This window comes from Pomacea canaliculata, linkage group LG8 (genome assembly GCF_003073045.1).
Source record: "Pomacea canaliculata isolate SZHN2017 linkage group LG8, ASM307304v1, whole genome shotgun sequence".
NCBI lineage: Eukaryota > Metazoa > Mollusca > Gastropoda > Architaenioglossa > Ampullariidae > Pomacea > Pomacea canaliculata.
In genome coordinates this window covers 19240195-19259905 of record NC_037597.1, presented here as the reverse complement: position 1 = coordinate 19259905, position 19711 = coordinate 19240195, and the positions used below count along the sequence as shown (strand labels likewise).

Below are 19711 nucleotides of genomic sequence, written 5' to 3'. Positions count from 1 at the left end.
TTGCGAGAAGTTTTGCTAATAATTTTACTAATTTCAGTAAATTATTTAAAAGTATCAAAATAATAAAAAATAAAAGTATTTAATTCGCTAATTTTCAAAGCAAATAAAAGATTTAGATAAAATTTTTAACATTTTGCAAATTACATCGTGTGGTTACATTCAGTGATTTCCGATACGACATTTGCACTGACACTCGCAGAGTGACTAACCTTGACACGGAGAATCCTGGGATAGGATATGCTTATTTTGGCCATTTGAGAGTTCGTCCAGAGAACGCTGAAAATTATGTCGAAACGCAGAAAAAGTGCGCCACTGATCGACTCAGACAGTGATGAAAGTGATAGTGGAGCCGACTTAGACGAAGTACGTGTCATAATTTCCTAGTGTTGTTTTGGAAACACTTAGAAGAGAATTTTTCCAATGCGCTGGAATTTTTGGGGGGGCTAACATTGCGTTTATGTGGATACAAAAACATTGAAATGCATAGCATGTTCAGACTTACTCGGTCATTGACGCTGTTCAAGACAGCAGAACAATACCTATTAGTAGGAGATAGTAGGAAGTTTTTGTTAAAACTTTTGGCAATGGCTGGATCATTTGCAATAAAGTTTCGTGTCAATGTACTTATGAATTGGACCAACGGGCAAGGTTACTGTTGTAAGATTGACTGGATCAAGCTAGATGCACTGATTTGGAAAACTGGTGAAAGGATTAGCGACGCATTATCAAGTCGAACAGCTTCGTTAAATTCCTCCTTTTATCTGTGAAAAATGCATACATTCTGGTTCAGACTAATTATTAATTTGAAAACGCAACACATACTTCTTTAGACCAGCAACAATTCACTACAAATGTCACAAAAAATAGTTTGCATTGATAAAGGCTAGTTATAAGAAGAGCATGACACAACATACTTGTGTTTAGCTTATTGTAACAAATGCAATTTGAATGTGAACAGTTCCATGACATTCTGTGAGAAAGAATTTATTTTTCACATAATAATACAGTAGCCACATTTTTATTAGAATACATTATTTGCTCAGTAAGTGCAGCATTCTTCTACTATTCTCAATGAAAATTTGTTACATTTAATGCTTACTGCATGAAATCTAAACAAATGCTTTCACAGTAATGAATCCCACCATTCTTGGCATTTGAAGAAACTGACAATGTCTCGAAAATACCAGAAGAAATATATGATAATAAATGTATGGTTGTAGTAACAGCTATATATTTAAAGGGCATATTAGGCAATGACGTTTGTCATATGATAAGTCCCTTCATAGCCTCCTGCTAGGTCTTAAAACATGTAGTTTTCTTAAGGTTTGTCTCACTAATGTGGACTCTAAAGTATTTTATTACTTGTGTATGCTTTAAAATTAGTTGAAAGGGTCAGTTGAAGGTGCTTGTTCTTGGTTAATAGTAGCTGCTCATTCTATACACAGAAACTTTTAAGGTTAGCCTTGTAAATCTTGTAAAAATTCTTGTTTTTTTAATAAGATTAATTCGCATGATCACCAGCAAGGTGAAAAATCATCATGACTTCAAATAATCCTGAAAGCTGAAATGCAGATGTTGAGCTTGTATAAGATATATCCCATAAAACATCTAGAAGGTATCTATTTAAAAAAAAAAAAAATCAATTATACAGAAAAAGGTATTATAAATCTTAGTTATAGCCCATAACTTTTCTGGAAGGAAACATCAAAGTATCATCTTGTATAATAGTATTTGCTGTTGTACAGTTTGATTTATGCACTGTTAGCATTTAATACTATCAGAGTCATTTAATTGAAAGTAACTGTTCTGTTTGAAAAGGGCTTTCGTGCTCTGGCGAAGCGAAGGCGAACAAGTTCAGCGTCCGACTCAAAGTCAGAATCTCAACAGGAAACTCAGAACCGAACGTCAGTTCCTAGTGACTCCGATTCGGAAACTTCCAACAGCGATGACGATGTATGAGCAATTATATTGAAAAAGACTAGATAAAAACATATTTTGTCAAGTTGAGACCTAATCATTTTGATTTTGGCAACAATGGATAAAATACTGCATAACTCTTTGCTTAACTATAGAAAATGTTTTGTTAATTGTTTGATTCTTGTGCTATTGCAGTGAAAATAAGTTTGAATTCACTGTCTGCACAACAAGTATTGTTTTAACTTTTTCTTACTAGATGTTAACTGTTTTCCCTTTCTTTCAGTGGACAGCAAATGGCAAAAAAGGAGCATCAAAAAAGAAGACAACACCAAAGAAGGGCAACAAACGAGGATCTGGTGTTGCTTCATCTGACAGTGAAAAAGCAGAAGAAAACAGTGCTTCAGAGCCTGAAGAAGGTAATAAAGAATGAATGTACACTGGAAAAAAAAATTTGTATGCAAATGGTTTGCTAATGGTCTTATGCAAATAATCTTCTGCTGCAAATAGATAATCTTATATTGTATGCAAATGATCTTACCCTGTATGTATGTGAATTAAGAGCACCATGCAACCTTTCATTCTAACCTTACTTTTCAGTATTGCCTTTTTGACATTTATATATTACGTAATTTGGTTTGAGCAGTGAAATGCTTCTGGCAGCATATCGCTTTTCTGACTGTACTCTTGATGGCTCTTTAATTGTTCCTTTGCTGCTGCCTGTATAGTTTTCTGATCACAAAGCAACACATAATCACTGACAACATGCCAGAAGATCAAGAGAAAATTATTAAATATTAATGGTAAATTTTAAAAATTGCAAAGTTTTTTTGTTGTGGTCAACCCTGGCTGTTGCTGGTTGCACAATCGCAACTGCTCACATAGTCGCTACAATCACACATCCACTTGCTGCCGGAGGTAGGACACGAGTTTTCTACTGAGCTGCTTATGAGTATAAACCAAAACAAAGACCAAATGGACAGTAAAAGTAACAGATTTATTCACACAGATAAGTCAAAGAGAAAGAAAAAAAAAAGAAAAATATATATCCACATGCCCACCCACAAAGAAATATAAAAATACTAGGAACAAATTGTCATGTAATGTGGTTGGGCATCGTGGGACTTACTCTCTCACAGGCACGCTCACAATCACACAGACAAACTTTCGCACACCCGATGCGAGCAATGAAGCCAATCACTCTTCAGTGGACATAAGAAGAAAACTTCTTGGGGAGAAGAAAACTTCTGCTCTGCCCTAATATCCTTAGAAAAATTAGGTCAACTGTCATCTGAACATGCTTCCTTTCTTATCTGCATGCGTCCACTGCGCTACAAGAAGATACAGAAACAGAAAATTTTATCTGACATCTGACAGATTTTATCAACACTTGGCATTCTAAATTTCTGCATGGATACTAAGCAGGAGTTTTATTTATTGGATGTTTTTACAGGTGAGGTGTCCGATTCAGGTAGTGGTGAGTCGGATGATGAAAAATTTTATGATGGCTATGATGAAAACTTGATTGGGGATGAAGAAGACAAACAACGTCTTGAACAAATGACAGAGAAGGAGCGAGAGCAAGAACTGTTCAATCGTATGGAACGCCGTTCAGTTCTGAAGACCAGGTATGTTGTCTCACATTTAGCGAACTTAAATTTGTTTAGAAATAAGATGTATTAGAGTTTAGAGATACATGTATATAGTTTACACACACATTTTTCTGGGATGGTCTATTTCATTTCCCCACTCCTCACCACCACTACCACCTGGTTTCCATTCATAATTAACCACTCTTTCCTTTTTAGATCTTGTCCATTAACCATTAATAGTAGTGATAATTTACCTGGGTAGGTGGAATGTTTATGGGTATGATAATGCTTTTGCCATAAACATGAAAATCTGAGGCCGCATCCTGATCTAGAAATGCACTGGTAGCCAGTTGTCTCCAATTTTCAGCACTGTTACAAAGTGTATCCCCCATTTCTTTGCCAACAATCTCAGTTTTGTTTGTATACTTTCTGGCAAAATGATGTGGTATCATAACTGTTACATTATGTTCCAGATTTGAAATTGAAAAAAAATTGAAAAAAGCGAAACGAGAACAACGAAAAGCAAAACCTCCTACTGCCTCAGAGTCCCTTTCTACTCCCACCATCAGTGAACGCAGTAAAGAAAGAAGAAAGAACATTGAAGACCGCAAAGACTTAAAAAAGACATCAGCCTTCCAGGATCTGAAAGCAAAACGAGAGGAAAAGATTAAAAAAGGTATGCAAGCACTTCTATTCTGTATGTGAAGTGAAGTTACAATCTCTTCAAATATTACAAGCATTGAGAGAGCTAGTTTGGGGTGGATTTTGTGATGTTTCACTTTTTTTTTTAAAAATCTTTTATCTGACCAATTCAGAGGGGAGTGATCTTATACTTTCACACGAGAAGATGAAAGTTCTTTAGAAAAAAATTGAAAAAAAAAATGACTGTCAAAATTGTTGTCTTTCAGAAGAGATCAAACAACAGCAGCAACAGCAGCAACAAAAGAAGCTTAAGGCCAGTGACATTTACAGTGATGATGATGAGGATGAAGAAGGTGACAATGACAGCGAAGAAGAGCGAAAGAGTGTTAAGGAGGAGTCTAAAAAATCTGAGGAGAAGGAAGATGAGTCAGATGCTGAATCAGAAGCGAGCAGACGATCGTCCTCAGGTTCTGATGACGAGGATGAGGACAGGTTGGTGACATCAGTATCTGAATAAGATCATGGTTTTCAGCAAAGACTTTATAGTGCATTAGATGTTTGTAGGCATATATCTCAAATAGATGTATTCATTCAGATTTTTGGAAATACTATCTTGCACTGAGCTTAGCCCAGTTGTTCGGGTACAACAATTCTCCACCCCAACAGTTCTTTATCGTAAGGTTTTAAAAAAAATGTATTTAGAGTTTTTGACAGGTTAAAAACTTTCTTCTTACAGAAGTTAGTAGAAGAATGTGTGTGTTTGTTTGTTTTTTTAATCTTAATTTTTTTTTTTTTTTTTGCCTGGTCCTGTTTCTAGAAAAAAGCGGGTACAGAGTGTCACAACCAAAGAAGAGCTCTCCAAAATTCGTCTTTCTAGGCATAAACTGGAAAGGTGTGTTGACTGCATGGGATCTGCAGTGTTCACAAGAGACAGTAATGTCTACTCTTCATTCTCTTTTGTTTTTTCTTCAATGCAAGATCAAAAGTGTTTTAGAAATGATACTAGTTGTTAGTCGGTGTTAATACTCCACTGCATTTAAATTTTCACTTTGAGCATTGGAAATACTTGTCTCTCATGTGCATTGTAGCATTGTTACAATGTGTCAATTTAGCTAGAATTGGTTTACTGTTTTCTTATAGCTGGTGGCCATGCTGCCCATCCTTTACATTACCATCTTCATCTCGTTAAAGCTTTACTTGTTCATTTAGGATTCGTGTGGTCCCATTCCAAAGCTTTCCAAATGTGAAAAGAGTGAGAGCTGTTATTGAAGTTTGTAGCATGTTCATTAACAGTTGATTTTAGTGTTTCATATAAATCTGTGTAGATGGTGCCACATGCCATTCTTCAGGAAAGTTGTAGTAGGCTGCTATGTGCGAATTGGTATTGGCAACCATGAAGGCAGAGCTGTGTACAGGGTGAGTTTGTCTTCAAAAAGACTGGGGCCTTTACCTTCTTATTATAATGCCCTCATTCCTTCATCATTAGGAATTGGTTGTTAATCTGTAAGCGAAAGCTATGCCTGGTTTTGTACAGACCTAACCCACTGCTGTAGAAAATTATAGTCAGCACAGACATTTTGATAAAAGACAGGAAAACAGGTAAATCCCCTAAGGAAAATTTAAGGTGATGTGGAAATGACTTGCTAATCTAACTTTGGGATAGATAAAATTAGATATGATCACAACTGTACATCAAGACACTATCGTGATGAGTGTGAACTGTAATTATAAAAATCAGGCTTTCTTTAATTTAAGTTAATCTTTAAAGGATGATAGTGAAGATGGCTGATTTTGTACTCTTGATCACTTAACACACATTCTTTCTGCTTAGGTTGCTGAAATTATTGGCGTTGTTGAGACAGCTAAAGTTTACCAGCTGGGTACAACAAGAACAAATAAAGGACTTCGCCTCAGGTGAACACATTTTCATTTGAGTGCATCATTATTCTTTAAGAACTTGTTTAAAACTAGCAGTTTTTACTATCACAGGATAAAACAGTACACTTTAAAACAAGGATGATTTAAGAAAATATAATTAGCAGATTCTTTCCATATTGGGGAGTTACTACTCTGATTTACATACTGAAATAATATACTTTTGAGACTAAATGTAGAAACACAGCAGCAGAGAAATTAGAATTTACTTTGTGTTGCACATTCTGAAGCAGAAGTTCAAATGGGATTGCTGTAATGCAACCTACATGTTTTAATTTCTTAGCAGTTGTAGGAGATTGGAGTATTTCATTAAACAGTTTGCTCTTTTGATGCATGACCTGACATGGAATATTTGAGTTTATGATAACATTTTATGCAAGTGGTATTTCCTGTTTAATTTTGCCCTGCATCGCCAATTACTGCATGGAAACAGGCATGGGGCTGCAGAGAGGGTCTACAGGCTAGAGTTTGTCTCCAATCAGGACTTCACAGACACAGAGTTCCACAAATGGAAGGAAACTATGATGCTTGGTGGTCTGGAACTTCCCACAATGGAAGAAGTGGAGAGGAAACTTGACGACATCAAATATGCTTACGGCTACAAGTTCAATGAATTAGATATAGAGCAGGTAAAGTCAGTCATTTGTGTGTAGTATTAAACTGTTTCAAAAGAGAGCATTTGTATTAATATCTCTAAGGGTTGCCTTGAAATGGTGTACCTTAGCACTTGAGTTTGCCTGTGCCCAGGAGTGCCTGAATAAACTTAACAAAAAAGAAATTATAACCTTTAATATAATCAGTATATGTTGTTGATAAGACTAGACTTATGTAATATCCAAAACCTGACATAGCTCAAAATGTAGAGATGTCTCAGTGTAATATTTTATTCTTTTTGGTGTTGATTGAAACTCGGTGATGTGCAGACTTACCTGAAATGAGGTGTACATTTATGTGCAATTTTTTTGCTGCAGATTGTTGCAGAGAAACGAAAATTTAAGAAAAATCCCCACAATTATGCCATGAAAAAGACAGAACTTCTCAAGTCAAAGGTAAAAAGTACTGCTTCTAAGAATACTGAAAATAAACTTATTTATGGTTTTGAGTGCTTAAGTGATTTTTTTTTAATGGGGATTTATTCTAAAGTCTTGTTTTTTGTGCAGGAAGAAGCAGAGACATCTGGTGACCAGACTCGTCTTGCTAAAGTGAATCATGAGCTAGAAGAACTTGAAGAGAGGGCAACAGAGCTGGACCGCCGGCGCACTAGCAACATCAACTCCATCAGGTTAAGACTTAGTATTTTAACATTTAACACTAACTAGTCTAGTCAACTCTCCTTGATGTGGCTGCTTTAGTGTCTTTCATATTTAAGAAGGGAAAATTAGCACTTAAAAATGCATCTTATTTTCATCATCATTAACAGTTTTTGTATGGTTTTGTCTGACAGCTATATCAACCAGAGAAATCGAATAAGGAATTTGATCGATGCAGAAAATGCCCTAAGGGCAGAAGTTGCAGATATGAAGGCTGCAGTGGCCGATCCTTTTACACGTCGTCACTGTAGGCCAACTCTGGTCACCAGGGTTAGGAGCGCTTCTTATTTTTCTGTTGTCATGATTTATTAAGCTGCAATGTTCAGTAAAACCTGCGATGTTAAGACACCTTTAATTCAGACACAAACTGTTTTTACATGCTGGATGCACTGTCATCGGAGGTTCCCATATTTCAAAGCCAGGAACAGCATAGACTGTCTCCGAGAAATACAGTTATGAAAGAGTGTAGAGTGCAAAAGATGCATAAGCACATCTTTATTAAATATACACTAGACACGACACCTATACGCAGATCATGTGGAAAAGATTGCTGTCCATCTATTGAGCTACAGTTTATCTTCTTAAATATCAGAGTAAGTTTAAGGATTTTTTTTCTTAAGTATTTTGCACAATTCAGTGTTAATACACTTATACTTTTTATCAACAGAGTCGTGAATCAGAAGAATTCAAAATCCAAAAGCAGGTGAGAAATCAAATTGTTTCTAATTCAAAGTGGATCAGAAGAGGGAGTCCTGTTAAAAAATGGTTTTCTTTTTTTGGACCAGCACATGCAACTGTTAGAAGAGACAGTGGGCAGTTGTGGTCATATTGTTGGTAATGAAGAGTTAATAACAAATGCAACAAGATCTTTTTTTTTAACAAAAAGAGGTTGTCCAAAGCATTATAAATGTATATTAATAAAGTTATGATATGGCATCCTTTATAACAAACTAGCCGGTAAAAGTACAAGATTAGCACAAAATGTGTAAGGACAATTGAGCTATATTTCACCTCTTCAAAATTTTACTTCTTAAGCAGTTTTGGGCAGTATATTTGTGACTCCGTAGACTTGTGTATTTTGTTTCTGGGCCTTACATGTGTTATGACCAAAAGCCGAATGGTTTGGTGTTTGCAAATTTTTGTCTTTTTTACAGCCATGTTTACAGCTAGTGCAAACCACAAACAGACCTAGGCAGGGCTTAATGTAAGGACCTATAAAAGTAAATTATTATATATCACCCAGATGTTCATGTAACTGGGCAGGTACCACAGGGCTCTCATTCAGAAGTTTTTGGATCTGAAGCATCTGGCCTAACACCTCAAACCCTCTCCAGTTCTGACAGAAAGGCAAGTTCCTTCATTCATTATGTACTTAACATTTAGATCAGTGGTTCTTAACCGGGGTTCTATCGAACCCTAGAGGTTTGGTGAATCGGTCTCAGGGGTTTGGTGGAGCCTCCGCCACGGAGGTCAAGACACACCCACAATTCGTGATGACACTAAAGAAGGGTTTGGTGAATGTGCATATGAAACTTGTGGGTTCGGTACCTCAGACAAGGTTAAGAACCACTGATTTAGATAATTCATGGCATGGTTTTTTATTTCTATTTTTTTAAGGCAGGTGTGTGGAATGCCCATTAATGTGTCTGTTGATTCCTTTGTTTCCATTTATGCATAACCTAAGTGATGGCTTGTTGAAGTACAAATAGTGTCAAATTTCCTTGTAATTTCCTATAAAGTTGTTGTACGCTTGTTATACAATTGATATTGTGTGACTGCTATAAATTATTCAGAAGCAGATTTTAGTCTTGAGTACTTGGAAGCATATATATATATGCTCATTAAGTATTATTTCTTGGTGGTTAGGATGCTTATAAAGCCTTTGTCTAGAGCAGGGGTGGGCAATTAATTTTCCCAAGGGGCCGCATTAGAAATTGGGATGGTTTTAGAGGACCGGACTAATATAGTAAACTCAGTTGGGCTGGTCAGAGACAGGAGGCGGGCCGGCCTTTGCCCAGGTCTGGTCTAGAGGGTCTGGCAATCTAGCTGTGATTTTCAAATGACGAGTTCTCTACCACAGGCAGCAGACAAGGCAGATACAGGAGGTGAAACTCGAGGTTCGGAGGACCTGTTTGCAGTCCATGATTTTGACATAAAGATTGATCTGGATGTTCCCGCAAGTAAGTATAAGCCACAGCTTAATCTTTTAAGAATAAAACAAAATTTACAAGTGTTTTACTGTTACTGAAAACTGATGATTTTACACTTAAAAGATACTTTAAAAAGAAACCATTTGCTAAGGATTTACTTTGTAGAAACATATTGTAGCACTTATTCAGTGAAATATTTTGAGGGTGCCTTTCTTTTTAAAATATCAAAATTAAATATTCTACCAGGAAAAATATATGTGTGCTTAGCCATATTCTTGTATATCAGATCAGTGGCTCAGCTGCATTAAATTTCTTTCCCAAGATAACAGTGGGTATGCTTGCCAACTAAAAATAATCTGTTTTTCAGCACCCAATATCGTGGTCCCCAATTCCTCATCCGGAGGTCCACGAGATGGTACTCCACGTCGTTCTCTCAATTTGGAGGACTACAAAAAACGACGAGGACTGATATAGGACTAGCAGACTCCCTTCCATCATCATCATCTTTGTGTGTACTCCCTTTGTGTTGTCCAATCTCATGTCATTTTTGTAAGTCAGTGCCAGAATTTTTAGAGATACAAACAAAAAAAATCAGTTATTGTGTAAATATTAAAATAAACTATTGAAGTTGTGAAACCTGTTACTTGTTATGTCTTGCAATGTATGTTTCGTTTCTCTAACAAGGGCAGTCCCTTGGTGCAACGGTTAGTGCCTGTCATCAATACAGTGAAGGTTGGCTGTCCTGGTTCAGCTCTCGTCTCGGGTACTCTGTTCTTTCTGTGCATGTTGCATCTGTTTACAGGGATAGCTGCCTTGCTGTGGCATAGCCTTAGCTGCTGGCTTTGCATAAAGTACCAATTTCCCCCAACCCCTCATTCTCCAGCAGAAGTTTTCAGGCTCATCTCTTATACTTTTAGGGTTGATCTGCCTCTAAGGTTGGGTTTAATCCTAGTAATTCAACTGGGCAAAACTTCAATAGCCGTATTAGATACCTGGATTATTGATATTAGGATTTAGATGTATATGCTTGAAGCACAACCCCCACCTTTTTTTTTTCTTTTGGTTCACATATTCCACCTAAGGACTTAACTGCAGTTTCAATGGCCATCCCAAGAGAATGAGCCTAGGCTGAACGGGAGAGCACATTCCTCATTTTTAGACATAGCGCCACTTCCCAGTCAAGTTTTTAATAATTTTAACACATTTGTGTACATTGTCCTACCATTGTCATGACTTTACCCTGGCTTACCTGTCCAATTTGGTTGCGACAATCTGCTTGTATTATTGCTCTATTCTCTGTTCTACACATTTAATGCAAGAAATTGGGTCAGTACTCTCCTGGCTCCACTGTCGAGAATTCTCTCCTTTCTTTTCAAATTGCAGCTTTATTCAAAGCCTCAAAACCCACTAATTTCAGAAATATCCTTCACAATCAAGCAAACTTTTTTGCTTTTCATTGTTCCAGCTTTACCCATAAGCTTCATTTATGTTTGCCACAGTATTATCCATTCGCTGTTTTTGTAGGTTCATTTGTAGTCTTTCATGCACAGTTCATTGCTTGCCTCCCAGTGGGGAAATGTGCTCTATAAATTCAATTATTACAACCTGAGCATGACCAACAATACTTCAAATGTACAGTCAAAATTAGTTACAACAATGTCCAGGTAAAAAAAAAGTTAATTCCTTGACCAGACACATAACTTCCCACAACAATTTATCCTTTATTGCAACATAATTCTCTAAATCACTGTGCAGTCACTGCATTTTAACTGATCAGAAAATGAATCATGCTGACAGACGACCAATGTCAATGTATAGACAATTTGTAAATAATTATTTTATTTTGGCCAGCACTGCAGCTCGCCTGTCAGTGTTTTGAAACAAGGCTCTTATGAGCTGTTTGATTTCGCTGGGCGAAAATTCTGAAGCCAACGGCCCTTTGCCATCTGACCAGCGGTCACTAATCTCTTGCAGACTGCTGCTGAGTACAAGCTGCAGCTCCATGAATTTGGACCACAGTGACACGTGTCTGTGAAGTTCTGCTTTTGCAATAGCGCTTCTTTTGATATCATCCTCTGTCTCCTGTGAACTAGTGGAGAAAAGTGTTGTGCCTCTGTCATCAATCTGTTTGGTCAGTAAAACCAGTCTGCGGGCAGCATCTGTTGAAATGTCCTCCAGCACGGTGATGTGATTTATCACATCTGAGATGAACGAATTGAACAGGATGCCTGAACCAAAAAGACATTAAAAAATATCTGTCACTTAAACAGATTAATTATGATACAGGGGGTCCTTGACTTATGACGTTTTGTTCCTACGTCACATTGTAAACCGATTTTCACTGTAAGTCGGGACATATGTACATACTGTATGTAAATCCTATCCTAACACAGTAATTATCAAAAAACACATATAAAATATGTTTAATAATGAAATGAAACAGGAATAATAAACTGTAATTAAAAAAACCACAAAGTTCGTGTTACGACGTTTATGACGCAAAACCACTTGAGTCAAAGCAAGGGTTTATACAGTAAATGGGAGATGTTTCGTAATCACGAAAGATCGTAACTTGGGGCTGACATAACCTGAGGACTTCCTGTATAGTGATGCAACAACATAGCAGTGCTACAAAAGTCCTATAATGTAGCTTTTGATACTTACATTTTTAAAAGATTAGTGGAAGAAAAACCTTGCACGTGTTTAAGAATTTCTAGAGAATTAAGTACAAAGTCACAGTTACAGGTGAATAATCTGCATTCACTCTTTCCTAATTTACTTTCCAGGGACCATAGTTATGAAGCAATAGAAAGAAATCGCCAAGGGGCAAAATGGGGAAATAAAGTCAAAGTATCTTGTTCCATTTTATGAAGCAGTTTCCTGATCCTTCTGATGCTTATCCCAGGGCATCTTTGGAGTAGTATTATCCACAATATCTGGATTCAGCTTTTATAATTATGGACAGGTTTCCTTCAGCTGATATGAGCAGGACCATAGCCATACTTTTCCTTTCAGTAACTTTGTGTAAATTAATAAATGCATTTGGCACTGGCACAAAATGATAACCATTTAAAAAATTACCTATTGCCTTGCAGTAGACAGAGGTCGGCAGTATGTCCAGCCATATTTTCTGAAGGTGAGTCAGCTGATGCAGAGCCTGTTTTACTGCTTTTGCTGCACACGAGTGATTCTTCTCTTCTTCCAGGCCCACAAAACCTGAAAGCAGAGAAAAAAATCTGACAAACGGTTCTCTTGATTCTTACAGCTTCATCCCATATTTGTTCTTTGGTATAGAAAACACAGTTCTAACACTTGAAACAAATGCTAATTTACTGATAGAATTACTCTTACCATAAATAACTTATTCAATGGCGACAGGAACTAATAATCACCTTACCGGCTCAAATAAATTACTTCAAATTAGTACAGAAATGTCATCTTGCCTCAAAACCACTTTAAGCTATGGCAGATTCTAAAGAATAAAAACTTAAATTTCTTACACTCGCTTCACAACTTTCAGAGAACAGAAAAAAAGTCAAGATGGGGCGAAAACATTTGGGAGTCTTCAAAAAACATTTACTACTCCCTAACCTTACCTGCTGCACCCTGTAAGTACTGTTCAATGATGGTCTTCTGTGTGTTCATCTGCTCTAGGAAACTGGTGGCACCCAAGGCGCGAACTTCAGGTATAATGTCGACAAAGGTGGAATTAACTCCTTCAGGTAGGCTGCTCTGGAACTGGTGTCCAAGAGTTAGCAAGTGGTGAGCCAGATACATGCAGTTATTGTGATGAAGTGCTGGGAACAGAGCAATCCTTATCTTTTATTTAATGCCAACAGTTGTTGCCACAACTTGCAGCAAAGACAGCCTAAGCTTTCATTTAAAATGGACATAAAGCTACTGCAAGTGAAGCCTCTCTTTTTTTTCAGCTTTTGCAATCAAATGCAAGTGCAACAGCATGATGCGATTATGGCAGTTAAAGCTCATGTACACTATGCTGGAAAAAAGTAAGATTACTCATGATAATTACCACTGTTGAGAGTTTATATAATTTTCTTATACTTTATGGGTTTTGGGATACCAAATATTGATTGACAGTTATCTGGCAGCATATTAAGTAGGAACAGTGCATTGATTGAAAAAAAGCTTAACTGATACATACCTGCCAGTTGTGGGAAGTTGGCAATACTGTGGGCATGATAAGTGGGGACAACACTGCAGTAAAGTTCAAATATGCCACGGACTGCATAGAACATCTGTGCAGCACACTGTGGGGAACTTGTACAGGCCTCACTCAATGTACTATATGCAAGGTCCATCAGCTCTTTGACACGAGCACTGAACATCAATCAATCAAGACTAGATTAGTTCTAAACATGTAGAGTGTTGACTTCTTCATCAGTCAGCTAGTCTTTCACAGCAACAGTGGGTTTTCTTCTTAAAGCCACAAATGAATGTAACACTAGAATAAATGCATCTCTTTATTTCAATCTCAGCCTCAGGTATAAACATTAGTGTGGTGTTTCAATTTTAATAACTCTTTAATGAGACTCCTGCATTTTTAAAGCATCTGAAATGTTCTTAAAAAAGCATGTTTAAACTAATGCATACGTCTCACAATGGGCAAAGAAAATGAAGACACACAAGTCAAATGATGCACAATAATGGTAAATATTATGGTTGATGTCTTCACAAAAATTTTAACTTCAACAGCTTAGTTCTGATATATTCGGCTGAATGGGAAGTAACAAAAGACAACCTCACCTAATTCTGCAGGAGGGCATTCGGAAACAGGAACTACTCAAGAGTGGGTCGATACCAGCTGCCATTTTTCGCAATTTTTCACGGCTGGGGCCACCTGATTTATCCAGGGGAGGCAGTTCCCCTCCAGAGGCACCAGCGTGTACCTACATGGAAATAAAGATAGCAACACATATGCAGGTCTAGTTTGTTATACAACTGTTAGACTGAAAGCCATTTATCAAACCAGTCTTGTAATTGTTTGGTTATTACAGAGTAAGGAATGCTGCATTTATCTCTCAGCCAGTTATTGTTGGATTTTCCTTTTTTTGAGGGTGGTGATTATCTCCTTTCTCTTGCTGTTTAACCCTCCTCACACATCTAAGGGACCACATACCTGCTCAACAGCTGAATCAATGAAAAAAGTGTGGCTCATGGTTTTGATCAGTGAGTGTGCCTTGAACACCAGTGCTTAACCACTCATAATCACATATCCTAACAGTCACACAATATTACTGAGAAAAAAGCAGGTCAAACAACAAAACAGTTTCACTGATCACCCACCTGCACAGTGTCGTGCAAGTCTGATGTCATGAGGCTTCGAGCCTGCTCCAGAATGCCTTGACACTTCTTGTTGGCGAAGAGCACGTTGACATTTTGCACATAGTCCAGCAGAGTCTGACTGGATGCATCAATAAAACCCAGAGCCACAAGCCGTTCCTGGAACTTCTTTGTAATGGCTACCACCTCATGAAACCCTTCGAGCTCTTTACTGGTACTAGGTATGGCACTGGACAGACATTCCTTAACAATGCCTTGTAGTACCTTCAGATTTCCACACAAACACCAAGTTATTAGCTTCTTGCTAGGAAAACAGCATAATGAGTTTTGTTTCTTTCAGGTGTTATCAGGAGAAACATTCTTAAACATTCATCTCAACAACATAACAAGCATGTCTGCTTGTAACTGTAAAAGGCTGGTTTATCTGAAAGTACATCTTACTGTTATTTTTGCAATTTTTTTCCTGCCCTGATCTGTCTCTTCTAGAAGCTTGAACAAAATATTGCAAGCTGATGCTTATTAAGATGAACAGTAAATGTAAGGCATATAAAAAAACTTAAAAGCATTGATCTGAAGGTGACAAATTCAAAGATAAAGGTATTAGTTTCTCAAGCATAGGAAATCAAGAGTCTCTCTGGGACTGCACAGCATTTGGAACAAAGCACACACTAGAGATAACTGAAGATAAAAATTGCCCAAATGACTTAAAGGAAGAACTATTGTCCACAGACAAAGTTCATTTGTGTCAAAGACTATCAATATTTACAGGAGCACACAAAGAACAAAGATGGAAGTAAGTGGTTACAACATGCAAAAAGTCTTTCTTACCCTTTCTCCAATCTCTTCACCAAGAAGATTCATCAGTGTCACTTCCACTTTCGCAGAATCTGTCGAGCTATGTCTTACTACCTTGATATGTAACAGGTTCTCATTCAGCATATCCAAAACTGACTCCATCAATGAAAAGACATTCACGTGGACTGGCTGCTTCTGCAAGCTAGCTGCCTTAAAGGTAACTTGTTTTACCTGTCCAACAATGGCCTCTGTAACCTCAACCTTTTGCCACCGCAATACAAGGGCAAAGATGACATACTCCAAGAATTGGCGACCAAAGGTCTGGATCTTTCTGTCCAGCTGACCCAGAGACTCTAATGCTAGGACTACCTGCATGGTGAAAATGATCAATCCATCAGAAAGGCTCGTGTGACAGCACAAACTTGTAGGTCATTAAAATACAGAGTGCCCTTTAATTTAACAAAGTTGTAGCATCACCAAGATCAAATGTCTCTGGCTGTTTGTATAATTATTGACCTTTACTATCATGCATTAATCTAATCATTGACCTTTATTAGCATGATGTTAGTCTAGTAACAAATTATCATTACAACACTGCTAATGAACTGATTTTTTTCATGATATTGTTTATCTAATTACTGATCTTATTAGAACAATCTTAATCTAACTATGGATCTTTACTACAAACTTTCCTGAGGGGAGCAAGAATCAATTTCTATATCTTTTTTTAAGTCAAGTTTCACAGTTAAGCACTATACTTCATAGTATTTGCTCAGTTACGGCAATTTATTCTTGTGTGTAAAATGCACCATTTATGACAACTATAATGAAAATAAAATCTCATCTTAAATAAATTATATAGCCACAATAATGTCTCACCTCCTGTATAATTTGTTGCTCAACTTCAGAACTTTTGGGCAGCCGCAGTTCACACTGTCTTAACTCTAAATCAGTATCTCTTTTGTTGACTGTGTCAACTAACTGATCAGCTGTGTTGGTCTTTTGCATGTTTTCAACTTGCGACCATCCAACCATTCCTTTCCAGGTATCATTAAGTTGTTGGATAAGCTTTTGCTTCAGCACTTTTTGTTCTGTGCGAAGTGATACCAAAATTTTAATCTGAAACAAACACCATTATTTATCCACCTGGCAATTACCAGACTCAACAACAACAACAACAGCCTGATTACAAACAGAAAAATTACAACAGCAATCAGTTGAAACGGCTTATAACATTTTCAGTTAATAAACGTACTTTCGAAAGCATGCCTATCAGTATACATGCTCTGAGATCACACAAACACATATACAAATACAAAAAAAATTCAACTGCACAGCAAAAAATAAATGAAAAATGTACCACCAAACTGAAAACAGCCATTTTACTAATACAGTACTTCATAAAAAAAAAAAAAAAAAAGGTGCACAAACAGTTGGAACAACAAATTTAGTTATTGTACTTAAGTCTGCATGCACAAGTATTCTATCAGGAAAGATTTCTGAATAAGCTGTACCCAAGGATTTAGCAACAGAGAAGTGCTTGAGACAGTTCCATGCAACACAACACACCTCTTCTTCCCGTTCACACAGTGGGTTGGACAAGGCTTCCTCTAAAACCTGAAGAGAGGAAGCAGCACTTAAGAACTTTCCACTGGCTGTAGCCTGGGCAATGTTTTCAAGCAGCTGCTGGGCTTGGGATAATTTTTCCAGTAGTCCCATCACAGCAGTCACCTGTCCCAGCTGTCGTGACAGACCCTGAAAGTCTCCAGTGGAGATGCTCAGCTGACCCTTGACCTTATGATTAGCGAAAACTCCAACATTTTATACAATAGAAACTTGCTCAACCATGCATCAAAACACATAAATACCCCACCATCATATATAAAAATAACAAGCCAATAAAAAAAAAGATTTTATGAAGGTTGCATTTGTCACTCATTTACTCTTACACACACCCACACGATTTTAAGAAATCTTTTAATTAATTCGCTGTTGTGAAACATCACCTACAACATAAAAGGTCAGATATCAATGCAATTTTTTAATTAAAAAAATTTATTACAGATCTCCTCCCTTAGGTTGTCATGTGATGAGTATTGTCATATGGTGACAATCTCTGAGAAACTACAGTTTCTAAAGATCAGTTGTAAAGGACATATTTCCATTTACAATAATACAAGTGCTTTGTGTAACACACACCTCACTATTGATTTTCAGTGACAGTGACTCCATTTCTTCTGACAAAGCCTTGACTTTTTCAGAAAGTGTTGTTGTTGTGTCAAAACTAGAATCAAAGTGGGTGAAAGAGGTTGTGATGGCAGTATGGATATCTGCCTTTAGCTCCTCCATACGACGAGCAAGAAGACTTAACCGTTCATTGATTTCTTCCCGCTCCATTTGGCCTGAAATAAAGTCTACACATTCATTCTGCCAGAATTTGATTTTTGCTCAGGTAAATGTAACAATGTAAATGTAATAACTATTTAATAATAATAATAATAATAAATGCAAAATTTGTAAAGCACATACTCATACTCCTCAGCGATTAAGAACAAGAATGAAACATGGACAGCATACGAGGAACAGGAAAACAATCAAATAGCATATGAACTATAAGTGCACATATAAAGGATTCAAGAGTGGGTAGGTGGTGGATATGGAAAGGGAGAGAGTTCCATTGTTTCGCTGCACAATAACTAATGATCATATGGCCATATGTTGTTATTTTGGTGACAGGAAGAGTAAGGAGACAATATCAGACGTGGAGCGGAGTTGTCTAGCTGGGACGTAAGGTAAGAGAAGTTCAGAGAAATAATCAGGGTAGGTGCCAGCAAAGAAATTAAAACAAAGCACTGCTCATCTATCAGGGTTTTACAAAATATCATTGCTCACAGAACTTAAGCATGAACTTTAGATGAAGCCTGTATCTATACACATCAATGTATATTTCTATTAACTTTATTTTTCTAAATGCACACCTTGAAAATCACACTTCATAAAAGCTTTGATATATATATATTATTTTGAATCTACTTTTAAAAGATTCCCATTGTAACTGGACAACAGAAGTCATGAATGACAGGTAGATTTCATTATTAAATATTTTTCAAATGCAAAATATTATAAACAGTCTATATGTTTGCTGTTTGATAGGGTCCTTTAAAGTGAGATGGTAAAGCACATATTATTTCTCTAAATTCAATATAAACAATCAAATTTCAAAACTGTTTATTAATAGTGTTGTTAATGCAGTGCAGATAACTTAAAACTGAGGGGGGGGGGGGGAAACAGTACTGTATGGCGTATCAACACCAACTGTGTTGTTTGTACATTGTAGAGAGTTAACACACATCAAAACTGAAATGAGCTACATAATTATTGATGCATTGATTATGCACTGATTATTACAAATACAATTAATCTGGTGTATTTTGATGTGTACCTGCGTGCAGGTGACAACAATATTGCTACTTCTGGAAAAAATAGTTAGTTGGGATGTGCAGTATAAGTTCAAAGTGTATGTCAGAAGATGAGTGTAGCAATATGATTATTCAATTTGAACTTAACTTAATGCTTACATAAATAATTTATTGGATGAATATCCCGTCCTTCATGAAGTTCATCACAACACCTGTACTTAAATAGATATATAAATATCTGCACATACGTTTTTATATTTTTTGCGAATTGCGAAAAAAATTGCACAAGACAGTATAAAGTTATTTTATCTTAATTATTCAACACTATTGATGACACATCCATGATAAACGCTTACAGCATGAACGTCCATGCCTATCTACGTCCATGCTTACAGACTATTCCATCCATTTCTCGACATGTCATCAAATACGTATGTCATTGCGTATCAATATGAAAAGGTCAAAATTCTTATATTCTTTAACTAACCTGCAGAAGACAGCACCTCAGCAACAAACGAAGCCATTATTAAACTTGCTGCCGAGACCGATCTTTACGTTAGCGCGCAGAGAAACATCACAAAGTTTAAAACACTTTCAGCGATGATGACGTCCGGTAAAGAGAAAGAGAGTAGTCTCCCTGTAAAAGCTCTTAG

The 19711-nt window shown here is 36.9% G+C and overlaps 2 protein-coding genes across 3 annotated transcripts; one reads left to right on the top strand and one right to left on the bottom strand.

Annotated features, from left to right (window-relative positions):
* The first annotated feature begins 206 nt into the window (after positions 1–206).
* LOC112570237 (RNA polymerase-associated protein RTF1 homolog) lies at positions 207–10179 on the top strand. Its single transcript, XM_025248581.1, has 17 exons — positions 207–363; positions 1819–1953; positions 2201–2333; positions 3368–3542; positions 3980–4182; positions 4415–4640; positions 4966–5040; positions 5474–5564; positions 5980–6062; positions 6517–6712; positions 7055–7132; positions 7244–7365; positions 7528–7663; positions 8061–8096; positions 8657–8740; positions 9474–9573; positions 9911–10179. Exons 1-17 carry the CDS (start codon positions 286–288, stop codon positions 10015–10017), a joined length of 2058 nt encoding a protein of 685 aa, XP_025104366.1. The 5' UTR covers positions 207–285; the 3' UTR covers positions 10018–10179.
* A 1061-nt stretch (positions 10180–11240) lies between these two features.
* On the bottom strand, positions 11241–19698 carry LOC112570236 (centromere/kinetochore protein zw10 homolog). 2 transcript variants are annotated; one of them, XM_025248580.1, is made up of 12 exons: positions 19546–19673; positions 19218–19270; positions 17839–18041; positions 17209–17433; positions 16519–16758; positions 15673–16008; positions 14848–15108; positions 14308–14450; positions 13706–13881; positions 13140–13340; positions 12625–12759; positions 11241–11771 (listed from the first exon to the last, which is right to left on the bottom strand). In XM_025248580.1, exons 3-12 carry the CDS (start codon positions 18034–18036, stop codon positions 11377–11379), a joined length of 2310 nt encoding a protein of 769 aa, XP_025104365.1. In that variant the 5' UTR covers positions 18037–18041; positions 19218–19270; positions 19546–19673; the 3' UTR covers positions 11241–11376. The 2 variants fall into 2 exon arrangements, with proteins under 2 accessions (XP_025104365.1, XP_025104364.1); XM_025248579.1 differs by lacking the exon at positions 19218–19270 and having other exon boundaries at positions 19546–19698.
* Positions 19699–19711: the final 13 nt, after the last annotated feature.